Source organism: Branchiostoma lanceolatum, chromosome 1, assembly GCF_035083965.1.
Source record: "Branchiostoma lanceolatum isolate klBraLanc5 chromosome 1, klBraLanc5.hap2, whole genome shotgun sequence".
Classification (NCBI taxonomy): Eukaryota; Metazoa; Chordata; class Leptocardii; order Amphioxiformes; family Branchiostomatidae; genus Branchiostoma; species Branchiostoma lanceolatum.
The window spans coordinates 33,906,061-33,925,696 of NC_089722.1; the positions used below are offsets into that span (position 1 = coordinate 33,906,061).

Genomic DNA, 19,636 nt, shown 5'->3' on the forward strand with positions numbered 1-19,636 from the left:
CACAAGAACATGTCGAAATGATTTTCATACTATTAGGTTGTTGAGAACTTTTTATGCCAGTAAGTTATGGTCCCAAAGAACACTTAATCTCCACATTAGCAAGTCACTGCTAGCCCAGAACACTACATATATATGCAAAAGTGTTCGTACCACCGTGCAAAAGTTTTCGAACCCCCTTGCAACGGTGTCCGTACCGCCATGCCAAATTACCCGAACCCCATGCAAAATTGCCCAAACCCCATGCAAAAGTGTCCGCACCCCAGTGCAAAAGTGTTCCCGCCCGAATGCTAAAGTGTTCGTATCCCCCATGCAAAAAATGCCCGTACCCCGTGCAAAGGTGTCTGTACCCCCGTGTAAAAGCGTCCATACACCCGTACGAAGTATCCGTACCCATGCAATGTACCCGCACTATAGTCGCAGAGAAAAGAACTGTGGGCGTCTTGACTCTTGTAGAAAAACACTACGCTGTTTGCAAGCAAAACGTAAGGAAAACACTACCCCGACGATAGACCACCTGCTAATAATGTTACTATATGGCAGTAGAATGAATATCCGTACGTCCCCGGGAAGTGTGTTTGATTAGTTTTCAGCACCAAGGGCAGGCCCCTTGTTTGTGTCAACTGGTGTGATTGACTATTAAAAGTAAGAAACTCACAAGAAACTAGAAACTGTGAAATGTACCTTCTGCTATAGCTCCTTTACATGTATGTTCATGCATGGATCAAAAGCGCGCCTGGCTATCCTTCCTAGAACTGCAAGCATCAACTGTCAAAAAAGCAGTTCAGGCCAGGATTGCCAGAGGACGCTTTTGATCCATGAGGATGAAGCACCTAAAGTAGAAAATTGCAGTACCGGCAAAGATTGCAATAAAAAAAGGTGCTTATTTGAAAAAAATCAGACAAATCGTTACAGGCTTGTTGATTGGTATGGTATACTGTTGTGAAGGTTCAAAGATATTTTGAGTTGTGGGAGCCCACTGGTGATATTTTCACAATTGTGAAGGTACTAGTCTGTGTAATGCAAACTCTGTTGTCTATGGCTTTAACGGGCCCCTACCTGCAGTTGGGCGGGTCGCTATAAGTGCAATTCAATCAGGCTACGATTCAGTACAAAGGTCCAAGGAAAACCTTTTACTTCAAAGAAATGTGGCTTTCCAGAAAACAATGTCCTCAGAGAGACATTCAAATTTTAGATCTACCATGTATCTTACAGGAATAACAATCATTTAAGGGCCCTGTCATGTTCATTATGAAATCTAAATTTATGATTTGTGCAAACTGAGGGGAGCCATGGATGTGTCCTTTCTATATTCTTTTCGTAGCCTACCTGTAAACCCGGCCCAGGATAAAAAAGATCATATGAAAATTGTGAATTTTAGACATCTAAACCATCAAGAAGTGCTGCGTACCTAAACGTAACTTCAGGTACAGGTACCGGTTCAGAAGTTTAGGTACAGGTCCGGACCTATACCTGTACCTGAACAATTTGAAAAATTAACTATGTTTTTCTGAACTTCTTCAATAATGACAGAAACTGTTTTCAACTTGTCAGTATATTTATTCAAAGAACACAACTAGGTTTCCGACCGCCAAACTCCCTTGACCTTGCTATCAAAACTCCCTGCCTGCCTGAATATTCGTTCCGCTGTTCCAAAGTTCAAATTCAACAGGCTGATTCGTAATTCGAAAAAGGAAATATTACCAAGACCAATTTACAGCTGCATCCACTAACATACGAAAAACCTGGAAACTAATTAATGAAATTATGAACAGGAAAAAGGCAACTAATATTCTTCCGAATAAATTTATTGATGGGGAATTGGAGGTATCTGATCCAAAATCCATAGTAGACAAATTCTATGATTTTTTTGTAAACATTGGCCCCTCCACTGCACGAAATGGCCTCGTTTCCCGGCGTATACGTACCGGTATTTTTCTGTATTTTTGTCGGATACTGACGGATACTGACGGATACATGCGGATTCGTGTAAGATATCCGACAATTTCCCCACCGGTATATGGAATATTTCCGGAAGAATCCGAAAGTAAGGTATATTCGACGAATACGGAGCCGTACACTGCACGGAAATGCCACCGATCCTGACGGATACGAACAGGAAATTTTCTGTATTTTTGGCGGATACTGACGGATACAGGCGGATCTAACCTGACGGATCCGACTAAATGCGCACTGGGATATGGAATATTTCCGGAAGAATCCGAAAGTAAGGTATTTTCGACGAATACGGAGCCGTACACTGTACGGAAATGCCACAGATCCTGACGGATGCGTACAGGGATTTTTCTGTATTTTTGGCGGATACTGACGGATACTGACGAATCCAACCTAACGGATCCGAAATTTTCCGCACCGGGATCGGGAATATTTCCGGAGGAATCCGAAAATGAGGTATTTTCGACGGATACGGAGCCGTACACTGTACGGAAATGCCAGAGATCCTGACGGATACGTACAGGAAGTTTTCTGTATTTTTTAAAAGAAAATTGCGGATACTGACGGATACAAGCGGACTGTGATCCGGAACCTCAGATCCGGAGGAATACAAAAATAGGAATTTTCGACGGATATGGGGCCGTACATTGCACGAAATTGCCCAAGATCCTGACAGATACGTACAGTATGTATTTGCCACGGATACAGACTGATCCAACATACAGACTTTCTACAATCTTTGACATATTGTGACTCTGAATATGTTTGTATTTGCCACGAATATGTACAAATCAAACACACAAAGTTTGATAGAATGGTTGATTATTCATAAATACGCGTGCATTCTTAATTTAACGAATTATTATTCAATGACAGGAAGTTTTGGGAAAGCCTGAATGTAACATCATTTCATATTTCAACATAGATGCATTTCTAAGTTCAAAAACTATCAAATACAATACGGAAGTTCTATGTGGCTAAATAATCCATTTCGTTTAAGACAGGCCGAGGGACATCCACATACTCAAAGCACCTCTGCATATGCAGGTTAATGTCGGTAAATTGGGGTTGTGTAAGCACAATTGTTATAAAATGTATTACAATTAACAACCATCACATCATGGTGGTAATATTTACTGCAGTATAGTGCACTTGGACCAAAAATTTCTACATGTTCTACATATTCTACTAAAGTAATGAAAGCCTTATTTGTGGCCAGTTCTTCGTCTAAAAGATATCAGATACAAATAATTTCAAATACAGAGGTTGAAAATAGAAACTTCAAAGTAACATTATACTGTCTGAAAAACTCCCATGATGACACGCCACATTTTACAGGTAAGTTGTATATGCCGTGGAACTGCATGTGTATAATCGTCCTCTCCCCATTCTATGACTACATCTGAGTTCACTTCTTCCATGCACTCTTGGTAAAGTACAGGCAAGGCTGATTTCTTCTGTATCTAGCATGTTGGACTCAGCTTGGAGTTCATCTTGTGATGAACCAGTTCCTATATGATAAAACCAAATGATGAATAAATATCAATTCACATACTTAGTATTTAAGTAACATGTCACATGATTTTGACATAACTGTGATCAAGGAGGTTATATAGACTATATAACCTCCTTGCTGTGATGGGCTTCGTTTCATCACAGCAGCTAACAAAAAACAAGGGACAATGGGTATCCATCATGCCTGTCTCAGCTAACATTGAAGTGTACCGATGATGGACTTAAGCCTTACCGAAGGAGCCTGAGGTACTCTGAGCATCTGACAGCTGATTGCTTTGTTCCAAGCCAAGCTAAGGTCCTCACAACATGTGCTGCATTTGTGAAGGAAGTATCTGCCGATGCTGTATAGGATATATATATAAAGGGAATCAATGACAAATATTAAACATATCACATAATCACATTTGTAAAAAATGAATCTGGCATCGTTTAATTGAATACGTAAAACTTACATTCATAACTTGAATATGATATTGATCAAACATGTACAGCTACAACTTAATGCAATAATCACTGAAACACACTACTACCTCCACATAAGTTCCAGCTCACTATCCACAAACTGTGGGACCTTTGTGGGACAAATACTTATGACATTCTCTTCTGTTACAGGATATCTTTAATTATCTTTCCCTCAACCGCTTGCTATGTTGTATCTGAAACGTTAACCAGACACAAATGTCTGTTGACCATTGGCAAGAACGAACAAATTGAAAGCTATAGATTTCCTAGATCCTAACGGTGTAGAAGTGCAGGTCGACTGGACAATTCTTAATGTCATGCAAATGCGATGATATGTCAAGCCACAATAGGAGGATAACTGACGTTCAAACTAGTTAGAAACATGAATTTTCCAATTTGTACTTACCAAAGGGCAGTCTCTCTAAATGATGAATCGACTCCCTACCAACTTTACAAGGGGGAGGGGGGCGACGAATATTGCATGCACGAAGAAGACTACTTCGCAATGCCGCGCCTTTGAGTTTACACCGAATCCCCTTCGACTCTCAAGTCACTAAAAATCACTGGTCGACCATGGTAGACTCTGACGATGCCATGTTAAGCACAGAGAGTGATGAAACGCCGTTCTTGTCTCCGTGCTGTTCACCGACAAAACCGTTTCTCGCGCCTGACGTCATGACACGCAGTGTCTTGTGGGAGATTGGACACGAATCCGTATTCCGGAAACGTCAGGATTCGTCGGAATTGTTGGATCTGAGGTGCATCGGATCCAATCGGAAACGTTCCGTATCTGCTATGATGCACGATTGCGGATCCGCTGGTTTTTACAGGATCTGAGATCATGCCGTGCAGTGTGTATTTGTTGGTTAGGATCCGAAGCAACAACCGACAAACAAACAATCCGATTAATATCTCTGCCATATTGACAAATATCTGAAAACGAAGGATCCGCGCAAATATCCTCAGGTATCCGAGGCGCATCACGGATCCAGACGTATACGGCGTCGGAATTGCCGGATCTGAGCTGTACCTGGTATTTGTCTGAATTTGCTCGGAAACGTTCCGTATCTGTACCCAAAACGTATGAAGGATCCAGACGTATACGGCGCCGGAATTGTCGGATCTGAGGTGCATCGGATTCAATCGGAAACGTTCCGTGTCTGCTATAATGCATAATTCCGGATCTGCTGGATTCGTCAGGAAATGAGATCATGCCGTGCCGTGTGTATTTATTGGTCAGGATCCGAAACAACTACCGACATACAAACAATCCGAACATTCCAAATATAAAAAAAAACGAGGGATCCGCACAAATATTTTCGGGTATCCGAGGCGCATCACGGATCCAGAGGAATACGGCGTCGGAATTGGTCGGATCTGCGGGCACCTCAGTATCCGAGCAGTGAACTGGGATTTTTCCGGATTCGCTCGGAAGCGCCATGAGGCCCGATTCCGGATACGTCGGATCCGTCAGGATACGTGGCCATTTCGTGCAGTGCTCTCTTGCAAAAGAAATTGATGAAACAGATATTTCTCCTGAGTCATACCTTTTAAATTCGTACCCACCTATAAGCTCTTTTGAAGAACCCGCCGCAACGGAAATCCATGACATAATTACCTTCGTAATTTATGCTTATCTGTGTGTCTGTTAGTGAACATGATAAGTCAAGAACGCCTGGATGGTTTGTTGTCGTATTTAGTGTGTCGGTGTGTATGTTGGAAATCTCAAGATGTCTCAAACTTTACTTAAACCAAAAACATACGCAACTCACGCGACAGCACAAGTTTGACAGAGGCTTAAGCCCCTGTCACACTTGTGTGTGCGTATATACAAGTCCGCATGAGTTGCGTATTAACATGTTTTTGAGCAAGATTGAAGTTTCAGCTCAAGAAGTCATTTCCTTGGTTCGATAACTAGGCTGCGCAACGGTGGGTCAACTCAGAAAACAACTTCTTCCCCGCAAACCTAAGAAATGTTAATGCGCTACTCATGCGCACTTGAATATACGCACAAGTGTGACAGGGCCCTTAAGCCCATATCACACTTGTGCGTATAAGCAATTCCGTGTGAGCTCAGTATTTTTATAACTTAAAATTGTTTAAAAGCTTTGACAACACGCAGTTGTACACTCAAAATATCAAATTTCTTGAGTTATGCGCGGCGCACATATAGCGTATGGGTGGGTAACGAATTCAGCGTATGAGGCACGTACGATTCGCATATGAAGTGCGCAATAGTGTTATCCTTGCAGCGAATAGCTGCGTATCAGGTGCGTATGCTGAGCGTATTCCGGACGCACACAACGTCTGTCGACCGCATGCCTCACGCACTTCCGACTAATGCCAATCGAATTAGGAGCGTATTAATTAATCAATCAATCAATCAAAATGGTTTTATTAATCAACAGAACTTGCAGTACTACCTTTGTAGACTGAATTACGTCTATTGTGACATACATCGTACGAATCACATTTATTCACAAAACTATTGCACTATAGCATAATCTCCAAGCAGATCTATAGGTTGCATAAAGACCGTATCAAACTGGCAGAGGAAGTACGTTCTCCTTCTTCCAGTTGGATACGGTCTTTGCAATCTATTGGGTCTGGTTGGAGACTACTCAGGCAGCAGTGTCATTTTGTTTCATTAAGTATCCTTAGAAGTGATGGAACTGGGCTGTTACTAAATCTAGTGGTGCGAGTAGTAGGCAGAGACAGAGTTTTTGAGTTTCTGCTCCCGAGAGTTATGGGTGGAGGGAGAGGTGGGCTCTTCATAAAACATACAGTCAGCACCATACATTTCTTAGGGTTTAGTTTCAGTTGCGCAGTGTTGGACCATACTTCAAGGGAATCCACTTGATCCTGAAGGTAGGATTCTTTGCGCACCTTTCTGTTTTCTCCGAGTGTTAAATCGTCCACATATTTCCATCGATCGTCATGGGATTGACTTGCGTCGTTGATCATACAGACGAAAATGACAGGGCCCAGTTTGATGCCTTGTGGCACTCCTGAAGTCAATGTTTCCCAGTCCGACACGGCAGAGCCGTAGCGTACTTTCTAACGCCTTTCTGTAAGGAGGCTCACAATCCATGGTATGACAGAAGCTCTAGTACCCATGCTCAGTAATCTACAGATAGCGCGATGGTGGCTGACGGTATCGAAAGCCTTAGTAAAGTCAGTTAGTACTATTCTTCCCATGTTGCCGCTTGCTTCTGCGCCTTGGTAAAGGAAATGTGTCAGGCTTACAAGACAATGGGTCGTGGAGCTCCTCTTGATAGCACCGAATTGCCGCCGGTCGATGTTAGTCCAGACGTCCGACTTCGTCACTAGGCCTTCACATATCTTGGCGAAGATTGCCGTGAGGGAGATTGGGCGCAGTTTGTCCACAACTGCCGGTAGCTCTTTCAGAATAGGAGCAACGACAGTCTCCTTCCATTGAGTGGGAACGACTCCTTCTTTCAGAGATGAGTTGAAAACATCTGCCAGAGGGTCAGCAAGTTCACAAGCAAACATCTTCACAAGCCTGGGAGCGATACCGTCCGGCCCGCCGGCCTTACGGACTCTGATACGACTGAGTTCATTGTACATTACCCAAGGTTGGATTTGTGGAGGAGGGACTGGCGCTGGTAAGTACGCAGGCAGCTCTTCGGTGCATACAGGAGGGGACTGCTGGGAAACACTGGACAGGTGTCTGTTAATCCCATCCGCGACAGGTTGATGGTCCGCTGGGTCGACATTAGGTGCGTGTATGGAACTGGGTGGTTTTGCAATGTTGCATACAGACTTGAGTTCCTTGTACCACTTTGATGGGTTTTCTTGTTTCAGCTGTTTCACCTTATTAGCATAGTGAGCTTTTTTTGCAATCTTTATGGAGTGGATGACTTTGTTCCTAAGTCTCTTCCAAACCTCATCGTTCTGTTGGTTGAAGGCCTTCTGACGTTTCCGTATCAGGCATTTTATGGCTGTTGTAATCCATGCTTTGTCGGTCAAATTCATCTTGACAGTTTTTGTGGGGAAGAAATTATCTATGTGCCAAGTCAGAGTCTGGTAAAATGCATCTGTCTTTCCTTGGGTAGACTGGGCAGCATACACCTCTTGCCAATGATGTTTAGTTATCCACGTTCCGAAAGCTCTAACGTCTGAGTCTTTCAGTGGTCGTACAGTTCGAGAGCGGGTCATATTACGCGATCTTGACACAATTGGTGACAAAAGGACAGAGTTGTGGTCACTTTGACCAACGGGCGCCCCTACTACAGGTGAGCAATACAGGGAGTCGATGTTGGTTATAATTACATCAAGTATAGCCTCACCCCTCGTTGGTTGTTTCACAACTTGTTTCAGGGCGTTTCTCCGGCAGAGGACTGTCAAGTCTGTACGGTTAAAGTCTCCGAGTATCACAAACCCGATGTCAGGGTACGCTGCTTCACTTCAATTCTATTAGCACGCTCTATTCACACTTTGATGTTTCTTGGCGTTGTTTACTAAGGATAAGGGTTTAGGCTTTTTAATTCGGGTTCAAAGCCAAGCTGTTTCACTTCTTTTTGTTGATGTTTTTTTTAAAATATCTATAACGATACTGTCGTAAACTTGTATTTACATTATTGCTTTACAGACGTCTTTGCGTCTTGTTGAATGTGTGTAGTGTGTGCCGTGTGTAATGTGTTGAATAAGGTCGTTACAGTTATTGGATTCGACCAAGTCATATATCACAAATCTTTTATTATTTTTAGGGTTTATCTACAGAATGGCATATGCCTTAGACTTTATGTGAAGAAGAGACTGATTTGAATTTGGCTTTATTGAGGTGGTGTCCACAAGGGCCACTTGTCTTCATGTCGACAGTAAACATAACAACATTACATACAGTGACGGTGACAACTTAACGAACATCCATCCAGTATACGTACATTAATTACAGTTGATAGCACATTATTACAATTACTGTCTAGCTATCATGTTTACTTAAAATAATGAACAAAAAAATTCGCCAAAAATATATATTTCAAAATATTCGCGTAGCCACGCGTCATTCATTAAGTATGACTATGATGTACATTCCTGCAAAGTTATATTGATGAACATTAATAGCCAAGGAGAGCGTTTTTTTTCTAAAAAAGGGGCGTGGTCTTATACATCTTGATGACGTAATCATGACATCATACTAATTTGCATAAATTATCACCTTTCTATAAGGTACTACCTGAAAAAAATTAAGGTTGAGGAAGGTTTCTAAAGCTTGAGAAAGGGTTTTTTTCAAAAACATCCCACAATTCCTCAGCCACCCTTAGACAATACTTAATAGTTCACGGAGTCTTGCCTGTGATACTGCAATGTTCACCTTGTAGTGCCTAGTGGCACATCTATAGATCAACGACTAATAGCCTTCCCCGCTCGAGGCACCTCCTTGAACACGGGACCCTACTTCTCGTCCCTTCCGAAATACGGGTGCAGCCCCAAACAAGATGCCCTTCCCTGGATTTGATCCTGGGCCTCCCAGTTACCAACGTTACTAATTGGAAGCTCAACTGAGAGACTGCTACCAGCTGAGCTACATACAGGACCCTGGACCCTTTGCCTGTGATATACTCCAAACACATTTGGTACAAGAGAACACAACAGGAGAACAATTTGAAGGGCGTAAATCATCACGTTGTATCATTGTACAGCCAGTAGGTTTCCATCTGAGTAATGAGGCTGCACCTCCTAGAACGACAAACCCCCGTTTTAAGTCTCTTTCGAAAGACGGTGAAGCTCCAACTAGGATACCCTTCTCGAATTCGAACTGGAGGTAAACATCAAAGGTGCCTCACGTCCTTACATAAAGACAACTTTAGTCTTCTTCTTGATAATGTTCTTTCATAAAGTCCTTCCTGTTTGGAAAGTAGAATCCTCCATGGCGCTGGTGGCGGAAAATGTTGGCCTGGTCTGTGTAGAGGTCCATCAGCACAGGCGGTGGGGTAAAGGGCATCCTCCTGTGGATAGAAACACAAATAATTATACGTTTATAAAGGTGAGACATCCAGGTAAACATTACATAAAGACAATTCAAACTCTACAACTGGATAAGATTTGGAGATTTACTTCTGGACGTTTCGAGTGACATCCATCACTCTTCTTCAGCGTCACTAGAATGAACTGACAGAACGAATCAATACTAGTACATCTGTTTAACCGGTCGTTCTAATTGGATGTACTAGTATTGATTCGTTCTGCCAGTTCATTCTTGTGACGCTGGAGATTAGTGATGGATGTCACTCGAAACGTCCGGAAGCAGACCTCCGGATTTTATCCAGTTGTAGAATTTGAAGTGCCTTTATACAAATGCTGATGATTCAGCGGTTAATTTAGAGCGTTTCGGTAATCGTGCAAAGCCTGAGTACCAACCTCCGTAGTGACCGCTGGCTCAAAAGAATTCGCTTGCTGACCACGGAGTCTGACCCTGCGCGTATCCGTAACGGCTGTCTCATTATAACGTAATGAGGGGAATTCGAGCTGCGTTCGGTGGGCGGGGCCTCATTTGCGTAGTGCCATTTTTCGTTCCAAGGTGTCTCTATTCAGTTCTTAGAACCTACCCGTTACGAAGAACAGTGTGGCATGGGGAGGGCTTAGACGAATGGGGCCAATCAGCGAGCTCGTTCAAAATCTAAACGAATATCTGAATAACAGCCGTTACGGATACGCGCAGGGTCAGACTCCGTGGTTAGCAAGCGAATTCTTTTGAGCCAGCGGTCACTACGGAGGTTGGTACTCAGGCTAAATCGTGCAGAAGGTGCTAAAGGAAATAAAGCAAAAATAGGAACGCGTAAAACCGGTTACTCGTAATAGTCTAGTTACTAGTACTACATTAAAAAGATTTGGTAGCGAATTTCCAACAATGCGGTAAAACAAGATGGTGTTATCATTCATTGACTATTACTGTAAATGCAAGTTGGCGTGTTTTATCATGATTTAGAGAAAATGGAGTGTTCGCGGTAGTTTTAACTTCGCTGCAACGCTAAAGTCACATACTGCTACAGTACTGGAGAAAAATGTTCGCGGTGGTTTCAAGTTCACGTTTCACCGCGAAAACCGCGAAAATAAAACCACCGCGAACATTTCTGTTGTTTCCACAGTATACTTTATATATCAAAGGGACGAATAAAATCAAAATGTAGAATACGAAAATTGAAAGGCGTGTAAACGTACTTTTCTGCCTGTATCGGTTGCTCTACGTCACCATATCTGTTTAGAATATGACGTCGCTTCAGAAGAAGAAACATAAAGGCGAGAATACAGGCTGAAATCAGCACGGCAGCAGCGGCGGCAATTCCAGCTGATGTGGCAGCGTCATTGTTCGTGGGACCTACCTTTATCTTTGTCACATATGGTAGTGTTAAAGCTTTATTGTTCGTAGGATCTGCCCTTATTTTTGTCACATTTGGGAATGTAATTGGTGGCAAACTATAGACAGTAGAAAGAGGAACTGACGAAGAAGGAACTGTTGTATCCATAGATGTTAGTGGGGATCTTGTTTCGATACTTGTTGCTGGGGCTGTTATTTCCATAATTGTTGGTGGGGCTGTTGTTTCCAAAGTTGTTGGTGGGGCTGTTGTTTCCAAAGTTGTTGGTGGGGCTGTTGTTTCCATAGTTGTTGGTGGGGCTGTTGTTACCATAGTTGTTGGTGGGGCTGTTGTTACTATAGTTGTTGGTGGGGATGTTGTTACCATAGTTGTTGGTGGGGATGTTGTTACTATACTTGTTGGTAGGAATGTTGTTTCCGTAGTTGTTGGTGGGGCTGTTGTTTCCAAAGTTGTTGGTGGGGCTGTTGATTCGACAGTTTTCAGTGGGGCTGTCGATTCCATAGTTGTTGGTGGGGCTGTTGTTTCCAAAGTTGTTGGTGGGGCTGTTGTTTCCATAGTTGTTGGTGGGGCTGTTGTTTCCAAAGTTGTCGGTGGGGCTGTTGTTACGATAGTTGTTGGTGGGGCTGTTGTTACTATAGTTGTTGGTAGGAATGTTGTTTCCACAGTTGTTGGTGGGGCTGATGTTACCATAGTTGTTGGTGGGGTTGTTGTTTCCATAATTGTTGGTGGGACCGTTTTTTCCATAGTTGTTGGTGGGACTGTTGTTTCCATAGTTGTTGGTGGACCTGTTGTTACTATAGTTGTTGGTAGGAATGTTGTTTCCGTAGTTGTTGGTAGGGCTGTTGTTTCCATAGTTGTTGGTGGGGCTGTTGTTACTATAGTTGTTGGTAGGAATGTTGTTTCCGTAGTTGTTGGTGGGGCTGTTGTTTCCATAGTTGTTGGTTGGGCCGTTGTTTCCATAGTTGTTGGTGGGACTGTTGTTTCCATAGTTGCTCGTGGGGCTGTTGTTTCCATAGTCGTTGGTGGAGCTGTTGTTACTATAGTTGTTGGTAGGAATGTTGTTTCCGTAGTTGTTGTTGGGGCTGTTGTTTCCATAGTCGTCGTTGGAGCTGTTGTTACTATAGTTGTTGGTAGGAATGTTGTTTCCGTAGTTGTTGCTGGGGCTGTTGTTTCCATAGTCGTTGGTGGAGCTGTTGTTACTATGGTTGTTGGTAAGAATATTGTTTCCAAAGTTGTTGCTGGGGCTGTTGTTTCCATAGTTATTGGTGGAGCTGTTGTTACTATAGTTGTTGGTAGGAATGTTGTTTCCGTAGTTGTTGGTGGGGCTGTTATTTCCATAGTAGTTGGTGGAGCTGTTGTTACGATAGTTGTTGGTAGGAATGTTGTTTCCAAACTTGTTGGTGGGTCTGTTGTTACCATATTTGTTGGTGGGCCTGTTGTTACCATAGTTGTTGGTGGGGCTGTTGTTTCCATAGTTGTTTGTGGGGCTGTGGTTTCAATAGTTGTTGGTGGGGCTGTTGTTTCCATTGTTGTATGTGGAGATGTTGTTACGATAGTTGTTGGTGGGGCTGTTGTTTCGATCGTTGTTGGCGGGCCTGTTGTTACGATAGTTGTTGGTGGGGCTGTCGTTACGATAGTTGTTGGTGGGGCTGTTGTTACGATAGTTGTTGGCGGGGCTGTTGTTTTCATTGTTGTTGGTTGGACTGTTGTTTCCATCGTTGTTGGTGGGCCTGTTGTTACGATAGTTGTTGGTGGGCCTGTTGTTACGATAGTTGTTGGTGGGGCTGTTGTTACTATAGTGGTTGGCGGGGCTGTTGTCACGATAGTTGTTGGCGGGGCTGTTGTTTTCATTGTTGTTGGTTGGACTGTTGTTTCCATCGTTGTTGGTGGGCCTGTTGTTACGATAGTTGTTGGTGGGCCTGTTGTTACCATAGTTGCTGGCGGGGCTGTTGTTTTCATTGTTGTTGGTGGAGCTGTTGTTACTATAGTTGTTGGCGGGGCTGTTGTTTCCATTGTTGTCGGTGGAGCTGTTGTTACGATAGTTGTTGGCGGAGCTGTTGTTACGATAGTTGTTGGTGGGGCTGTTGTTTCCATAGTTGTTGGTGGAGCTGTTGTTACTATAGTTGTTGGTGGGGCTGTTGTTTCCAAAGTTGTTGGTGGGGCTGTTGTTTCCATGGTGGTTGGTGGGGCTGTTGTTATGATAGTTGTTGGTGGGGCTGTTGTTTCCATAGTCGTTGGCGGGCCTGTTGTTACGATAGTTGTTGGTGGGGCTGTTGTTACTATAGTTGTTGGTGGGGCTGTTGTTTCCAAAGTTGTCGGTGGGGCTGTTGTTTCCATGGTGGTTGGTGGGGCTGTTGTTTCAATCGTTGTTGGTGGGGCTGTTGTTACTATAGTTGTTGGCGGTGCTGTTGTTTCCATAGTTGTTGGCGGGGCTGTTGTTTCCATTGTTGTCGGTGGAGCTGTTGTTACGATAGTTGTTGGTGGGGCTGTTGTTTCAATAATGGTTGGTAGGGCTGTTGTTTCAATCGTTGTTGGCGGGCCTGTTGTTACGATAGTTGTTGGTGGGCCTGTTGTTACGATAGTTGTTGGTGGGGCTGTTGTTACCATAGTTGTTGGCGGGGCTGTTGTTACCATAGTTGTTTGTGGGGCTGTTGTTACGATAGTTGTTTGTGGGGCTGTTGTTTCCATGGTGGTTGGTGAGGCTGTTGTTTCAATCGTTGTTGGTGGGGCTGTTGTTACTATAGTTGTTGGTGGGCCTGTTGTTACGATAGTTGTTGGTGGGCCTGTTGTTACGATAGTTGTTGGTGGGCCTGTTGTTACGATAGTTGTTGGTGGGCCTGTTGTTACCATAGTTGTTGGCGGGGCTGTTGTTTCCATTGTTGTCGGTGGAGCTGTTGTTACGATAGTTGTTGGTAGTGCTGTTGTTGTTACGATAGTTGTTGGTGGTGCTGTTTTTTCCATAGTTGTTGGCGGGGCTGTTGTTTCCATGGTGGTTGGTGGGGCTGTTGTTTCAATCGTTGTTGGCGGGCCTGTTGTTACGATAGTTGTTGGTGGGCCTGTTGTTACGATAGTTGTTGGTGGACCTGTTGTTACGATAGTTGTTGGTGGGCCTGTTGTTACGATAGTTGTTGGTGGGCCTGTTGTTACGATAGTTGTTGGTGGGCCTGTTGTTACGACAGTTATTGACGGGGCTGTTGTTTTCATTGTTGTTGGTGGAGCTGTTGTTACTATAGTTGTTGGTAGTGCAGTTGTTGTTACGATAGTTGTTGGCGGTGCTATTGTTTCCATAGTTGTTGGTGGGGCTGTTGTTACGATAGTCGTTGGTGGAGCTGTTGTCACGATAGTTGTTGGAAGGGCTGTTGTTATCATAGTTGTCTGTTTGACTGTTGTTACGATTGTTGTTGGTGGAGCTGTTGTTACGATAGTTGTTGGTGGGGCTGTTGTTTCCGTAGTTGTTGGTGGGGCTGTTGTTACCACAGCTGTTGTTGTGACCGTTGTTTCAATCGTTGTTGGCGGGCCTGTTGTTACGATAGTTGTTGGTGGGCCTGTTGTTACGATAGTTGTTGGTGGACCTGTTGTTACGATAGTTGTTGGTGGGCCTGTTGTTTTCATAGTTGTTTGTGGGGCTGTTGTTTCGATAGTTGTTTGTGGAGCTGTTGTTTCCATAGTTGTTGGTGGGGCTGTTGTTACGATAGTTGTTGGTGGGGCTGTTGTTACGATAGTTTTTGCGGTACTGTACATAGTTATTGATTTTTTTGACAGTTGTAGAAGCTTTCGGAGGTGTTTAGTATACGTAGTTTTTCGCAAAACGGGAACTCGTTTATATTCGGCGTTGTCGATGTATCCAAGATGCCCCTTATTCCTTACTCTTGTATTTTGCGAGTGGGTTTGCTGCTGAATATGTTTTCTTATCCCTTTTCTTTTTTGTTCGGCTTTCAGCTGTTCCCTGTAGGGCTGTTGTCTTTTCTGCCCTTCCCCATACATTACTTGGACAGGGGACGACGTTAAGCTTATAGTTGAGTGTTCTGTTCGTCTACGGGGTACTGAAAGTACTAAAAGGGCAAATACAGAAATGGCCGACAACACACTTATTGCGCAAGCAATACGACAACACGTTTGATGTGAGAAGGCCATTGGTCTTAAAAACGGACTCAGACATGTTTTCCCACCCATTCACCGTTGGGGTCTCCCTTTAGTTGGCATTCATGTTGCGACCCTCTTGTAGCTAAAACGCAGTCTTCTGGCGGAGTATCTAATGGTGAACAATAAAAAAAATAGGGTTAGGTTTATTCTAACTTAGAGTCCATTCGAATTTAAGACAACACAGGTGTTGTGATTGTCATAATATTTTAATTCTTTGTAACTATTTGTCTAGGAGATTTCGGCGGAGTTTCCATGTAAGACATCACGAAATCGCCGGCGAATGCACCCAGATACACGGCGACATGCCGACCTGCGTGCCGATTACCGGTGCTTCGAACGTCGCTTGCTCGCACGTAAATGTTGCCCGACGTGTGTGGGTCGACATCACGAAATCGCGGGCGAATATACCCAGACACACGCCGACCTGCGTGCCGATTATAGACGAGCGATGGAAAAGGCAGCGCTCTTTTGAGGCCCGTGGCACCAGTGGTATGCAGTGGTACAGGTGGTTTTTATATTGAGACGAGCGAAGGAAAAGGCAGCATTTTTGCGAGGCCCCATTGGCACCAGTGGTATACAGCGGTACAAGTGGTTTTAATACTGAGACGAGTGAAAGAATAGGCAGCGCTCTTCTGAGCCCCGTGGTATAAGTGGTACACGGTGGTATAGGTGGTTTTCATACTGAGACGAGCGAAGGAATAGGAAGCGCACCACTAAGGCTTGTGGTATAAGTGGTACACGGTGGTAGATGTGGTTTTTGTACTGAGACGAGCTAAGGAATAGGCAGAGCTCCACTAAGGCTTGTGGTATAAGTGGTACACGGTGGTATAGGTGGTTTTTATACTGAGACGAGCTAAGGAATAGGCAGCGCTCCACTAAGGCTTGTGGTATAAGTGGTACACGGTGGTAGAGGTGGTTTTTATACTGAGACGAGCTATGGAATAGGCAGAGCTCCACTAATTTTTGTGATATAAGTGGTACACGGTGGTATAGGTGGTTTTCGTACTGAGAGGAGGCCCAGCGCGGCGGAGGTTCCATGTAAGACATCACGAAATGGGCCGGCGAATGCACCCGGATACACGGCGACATGCCGACCTCCGTGCCGATTACCGGCGCTACGAACGTCCCTTGCTCGCACGTAAATGTTGCACGACTTGTGTGGGTCCACATCACGAAATCGCAGGCGAATGCACCCAGACACACGGCGACATGCCGACCTGCGTGCCTATTACCGGCGCTATGAACGTCCCATGCTCGCACGTAAATGTTGCCCGACTTGAGTGGGTCGACTTCTTCTTCGGGGCAGACGGAGCTCTCTTTCGTCTAAGTCGAATTTGGCACCCGGTGGTAGAGGAGGTCACTATTCTTAGACGATAGAAGGAATAGGCAGCGCTACTCTAAGGCTTGTGGTATAAGTGGTACATGGTGGTATATGTGGTTTTCATACTGAGACGAGCGAAGGAATCGGCAGCTCTCCATTGAGGCCTAAGGCACCGTATAGGTGGCCAATCCTTCTTCGGGGCAGACGGAGCTCTCTTCCGCCTGGGTTTAATTTTGCACCCGGTGGTAGAGGAGGTCGCTTTACTTAGACGAGCGAAGGAATAGGCAGCGCACAACTAAGGCTTGTGGTATAGGTGGTGCACGGTGGTACAGTCTGTTTTTATACTGAGACGATTTGTGGAAAAGGCAGCGCTCCATTGAGGCCCGTGGCACCGTATAGGTGGCCAATTCTTCTTCGGGGCAGACGGAGCTCTCTTCCGCCTGGGTCTAAATTTGGGCCTTAGTAGATCGCTGCCTTTCTTAGCTCGTTTCATTATAGAAACCATATGTCACGGCCACTCTATACCACTTGTGCCAAAAGCCTTAGAGAAGCGCTGCCTTTTCATTCGCTCGTATAGTGACCTCCTCTACCACCGGGTGCCAAATTCGACTTAAGCGGAAGAGAGCTCCGTCGGCCCCGTAAAAGGATTAGCCACCTATACGGTGGCACAAGCCTTATTAGATCGCTGCCTTTTCCTTCCAGGTCGACTCTGTATAGAAACCACTTGTACCAATCTATACCACTTTACCACGAGCCTCAGAAGAGCGCTGCCATTTCTTTAGCTCGTCTCAGTATTAAAACCACCTATACCACCGTGCACCACTTATACCACAAGCCTTAAAGTAGCGCTGCCTATTCCTTCGCTCGTCTCAGTATGAAAACCACCTATACCACCGTGAACAACTTATACCACACGCCTTAGAAGAGCGCTGTCTATTCAGCTTCGCTCGTCTCATTATGAAAGCCATCTACACCACCGGGTTCCAAATTAGACCAAGGCGGAAGATAGCTCCGTCTGCCCCGTAGAATGATTGGCCACCTATACGGTGCCTTGGGCCTCACAAGAGCGCTGCCCATTCCTTCGCTCGTCTCAGTATGAAAACCACCTATACCACCGGGTACCACCTATACCACAAGCCTTAGAGTAGCGCTGCCTATTCCTTCGTCGTCTCAGTATGAAAACCACCTATACCACCGTGCACCACTTATACCACAAGCCTTAAAGTAGCGCTGCCTATTCCTTCGCTAGTCTCAGTATGAAAACCACCTATACCACCGTGTACCACCTATACCACAAGCCTTAGAGCAGCGATGCCTATTCCTTCGCTCGTATCAGTATGAAAACCACCTATACCATCGTGTACCACTTAAACCACACACCGTAGACGAGCGCTGCCCATTCCTTCGCTCGTCTCAGTATGAAAACCACCTATACCACCGGGTACCACCTATACCACAAGCCTTAGAGTAGCGCTGCCTATTCCTTCGTCGTCTCAGTATGAAAACCACCTATACCACCGTGCACCACTTATACCACAAGCCTTAAAGTAGCGCTGCCTATTCCTTCGCTAGTCTCAGTATGAAAACCACCTATACCACCGTGTACCACCTATACCACAAGCCTTATAGCAGCGATGCCTATTCCTTCGCTCGTCTCAGTATGAAAACCACCTATACCATCGTGTACCACTTAAACCACACACCGTAGACGAGCGCTGCCTATTCCTTCGCTCGTCTCAGCATGAAAGCCACCTATATCATCGTGTGCCAAATTAGACCCAGGCGGAAGATAGCTCCGTCTGCCCCGTAGAAGGATTTGCCACCTATACGGTGCATTGGGCCTCACAAGAGCGCTGCCCATTCCTTAGCTCGTCTATATTCCGCACGCAGGTCGGCATGTCGCCGTGTGTCTGGGTACGGGTGCATTCGCCTGCGATTTGGTGATGTGGACCCACACAAGTCGGGCAACATTTACGTGCGAGCAAGGGACGTTCGTAGCGCCGGTAATCGGCACGAAGGTCGGCATGTCGCCGTGTATCGGGGTGCATTCGCCGGCGATTTCGTAATGTCTTACATGGAAACTCCGCCAGAACTTTATTGCACGACAATTGTACACGGTACAATGTATGGCAACAACTATTAAACATGTGCATAGTACAAATAGAGGTAGCGAATAAAAATTAACATCCTATTAACAAATTGGTAACGATGTCTCGAGCTCTGACGAAGATGTCTGATAGGCAGCGAAACGTAAGCAAGTGAGAGACATTTCTGGTTGTGAGAAAGGAAAGTGCAATATCCAACATATAACAAAGTGTCAGGAGTTTGCAATCGGGATAGCGAGGTGGTTAATGGGAAAGATTCGTGGTAGCGGTCTAACAATCGATTGAGTAGTGTCACAGTGGTAAGTTGGGAAACAGTCGACAAATAGCCGACTTCGCAGACCACCTCCCAACCTCAGACGACTTATCACACGACGTATTGCCAACCATATTCTTGAGAAGGTCATCAGCTGTCGAGAGGCGGTATGACATGATAAGGTGGCCGTCGATCGGGCTGTTAAGCTTCGACTCAAATGACCTCAAAAAACTCACTCTCTTCAATATTTACCCAGTATATCCACGGACGTCCGCTTTTCTTCAGTTCATCCGATGTATGATAGATAAGTCTACGCTTTGGCGTTTTATAGTGATTGTATTACACCTTGTAAGTTTCGATATGTAAGGATGCAATGAGGAAAAGTAAACATGCAACAATATCTTATACCATAGGCATAGTATAAACTAGTCTATGAATATTATGATATCAAACCTTCAAAGGTTTCTGACATCAAAGGCCCAAATAACTGGTGGTGAATTGGAAAATTCCTCCTAAACATAAACGACTCGTTTCGTGTGGGTAT

The 19,636-nt window shown here is 44.6% G+C and overlaps 1 protein-coding gene and 1 long non-coding RNA gene across 3 annotated transcripts in view; both read right to left on the reverse strand.

Annotated features, from left to right (window-relative positions):
* Window positions 1-2,467: 2,467 nt before the first annotated feature.
* On the reverse strand, window positions 2,468-4,764 carry LOC136420637 (uncharacterized). 2 transcript variants are annotated; one of them, XR_010753267.1, is made up of 3 exons: window positions 4,337-4,764; window positions 3,701-3,809; window positions 2,468-3,464 (listed from the first exon to the last, which is right to left on the reverse strand). It is a non-coding gene; the product is annotated as an uncharacterized lncRNA (long non-coding RNA). The 2 variants fall into 2 exon arrangements; XR_010753266.1 differs by lacking the exon at window positions 4,337-4,764 and having other exon boundaries at window positions 3,701-4,330.
* Window positions 4,765-9,760: 4,996 nt separating this feature from the next.
* Window positions 9,761-19,636, reverse strand: part of LOC136424139 (mucin-5AC-like) — a 46,136-nt gene continuing 36,260 nt past the window's right edge. The window contains exons 2-6 of the mRNA XM_066412644.1: window positions 13,510-15,522; window positions 12,866-13,351; window positions 11,580-12,757; window positions 10,315-10,369; window positions 9,761-9,902 (exon numbers count right to left, since the gene is read on the reverse strand). Of these exons, the coding sequence (XP_066268741.1) occupies window positions 9,761-9,902; window positions 10,315-10,369; window positions 11,580-12,757; window positions 12,866-13,351; window positions 13,510-15,443 (3,795 nt within the window). The 5' untranslated portion in view covers window positions 15,444-15,522. The remainder of the gene's footprint in view (window positions 9,903-10,314; window positions 10,370-11,579; window positions 12,758-12,865; window positions 13,352-13,509; window positions 15,523-19,636) is intronic.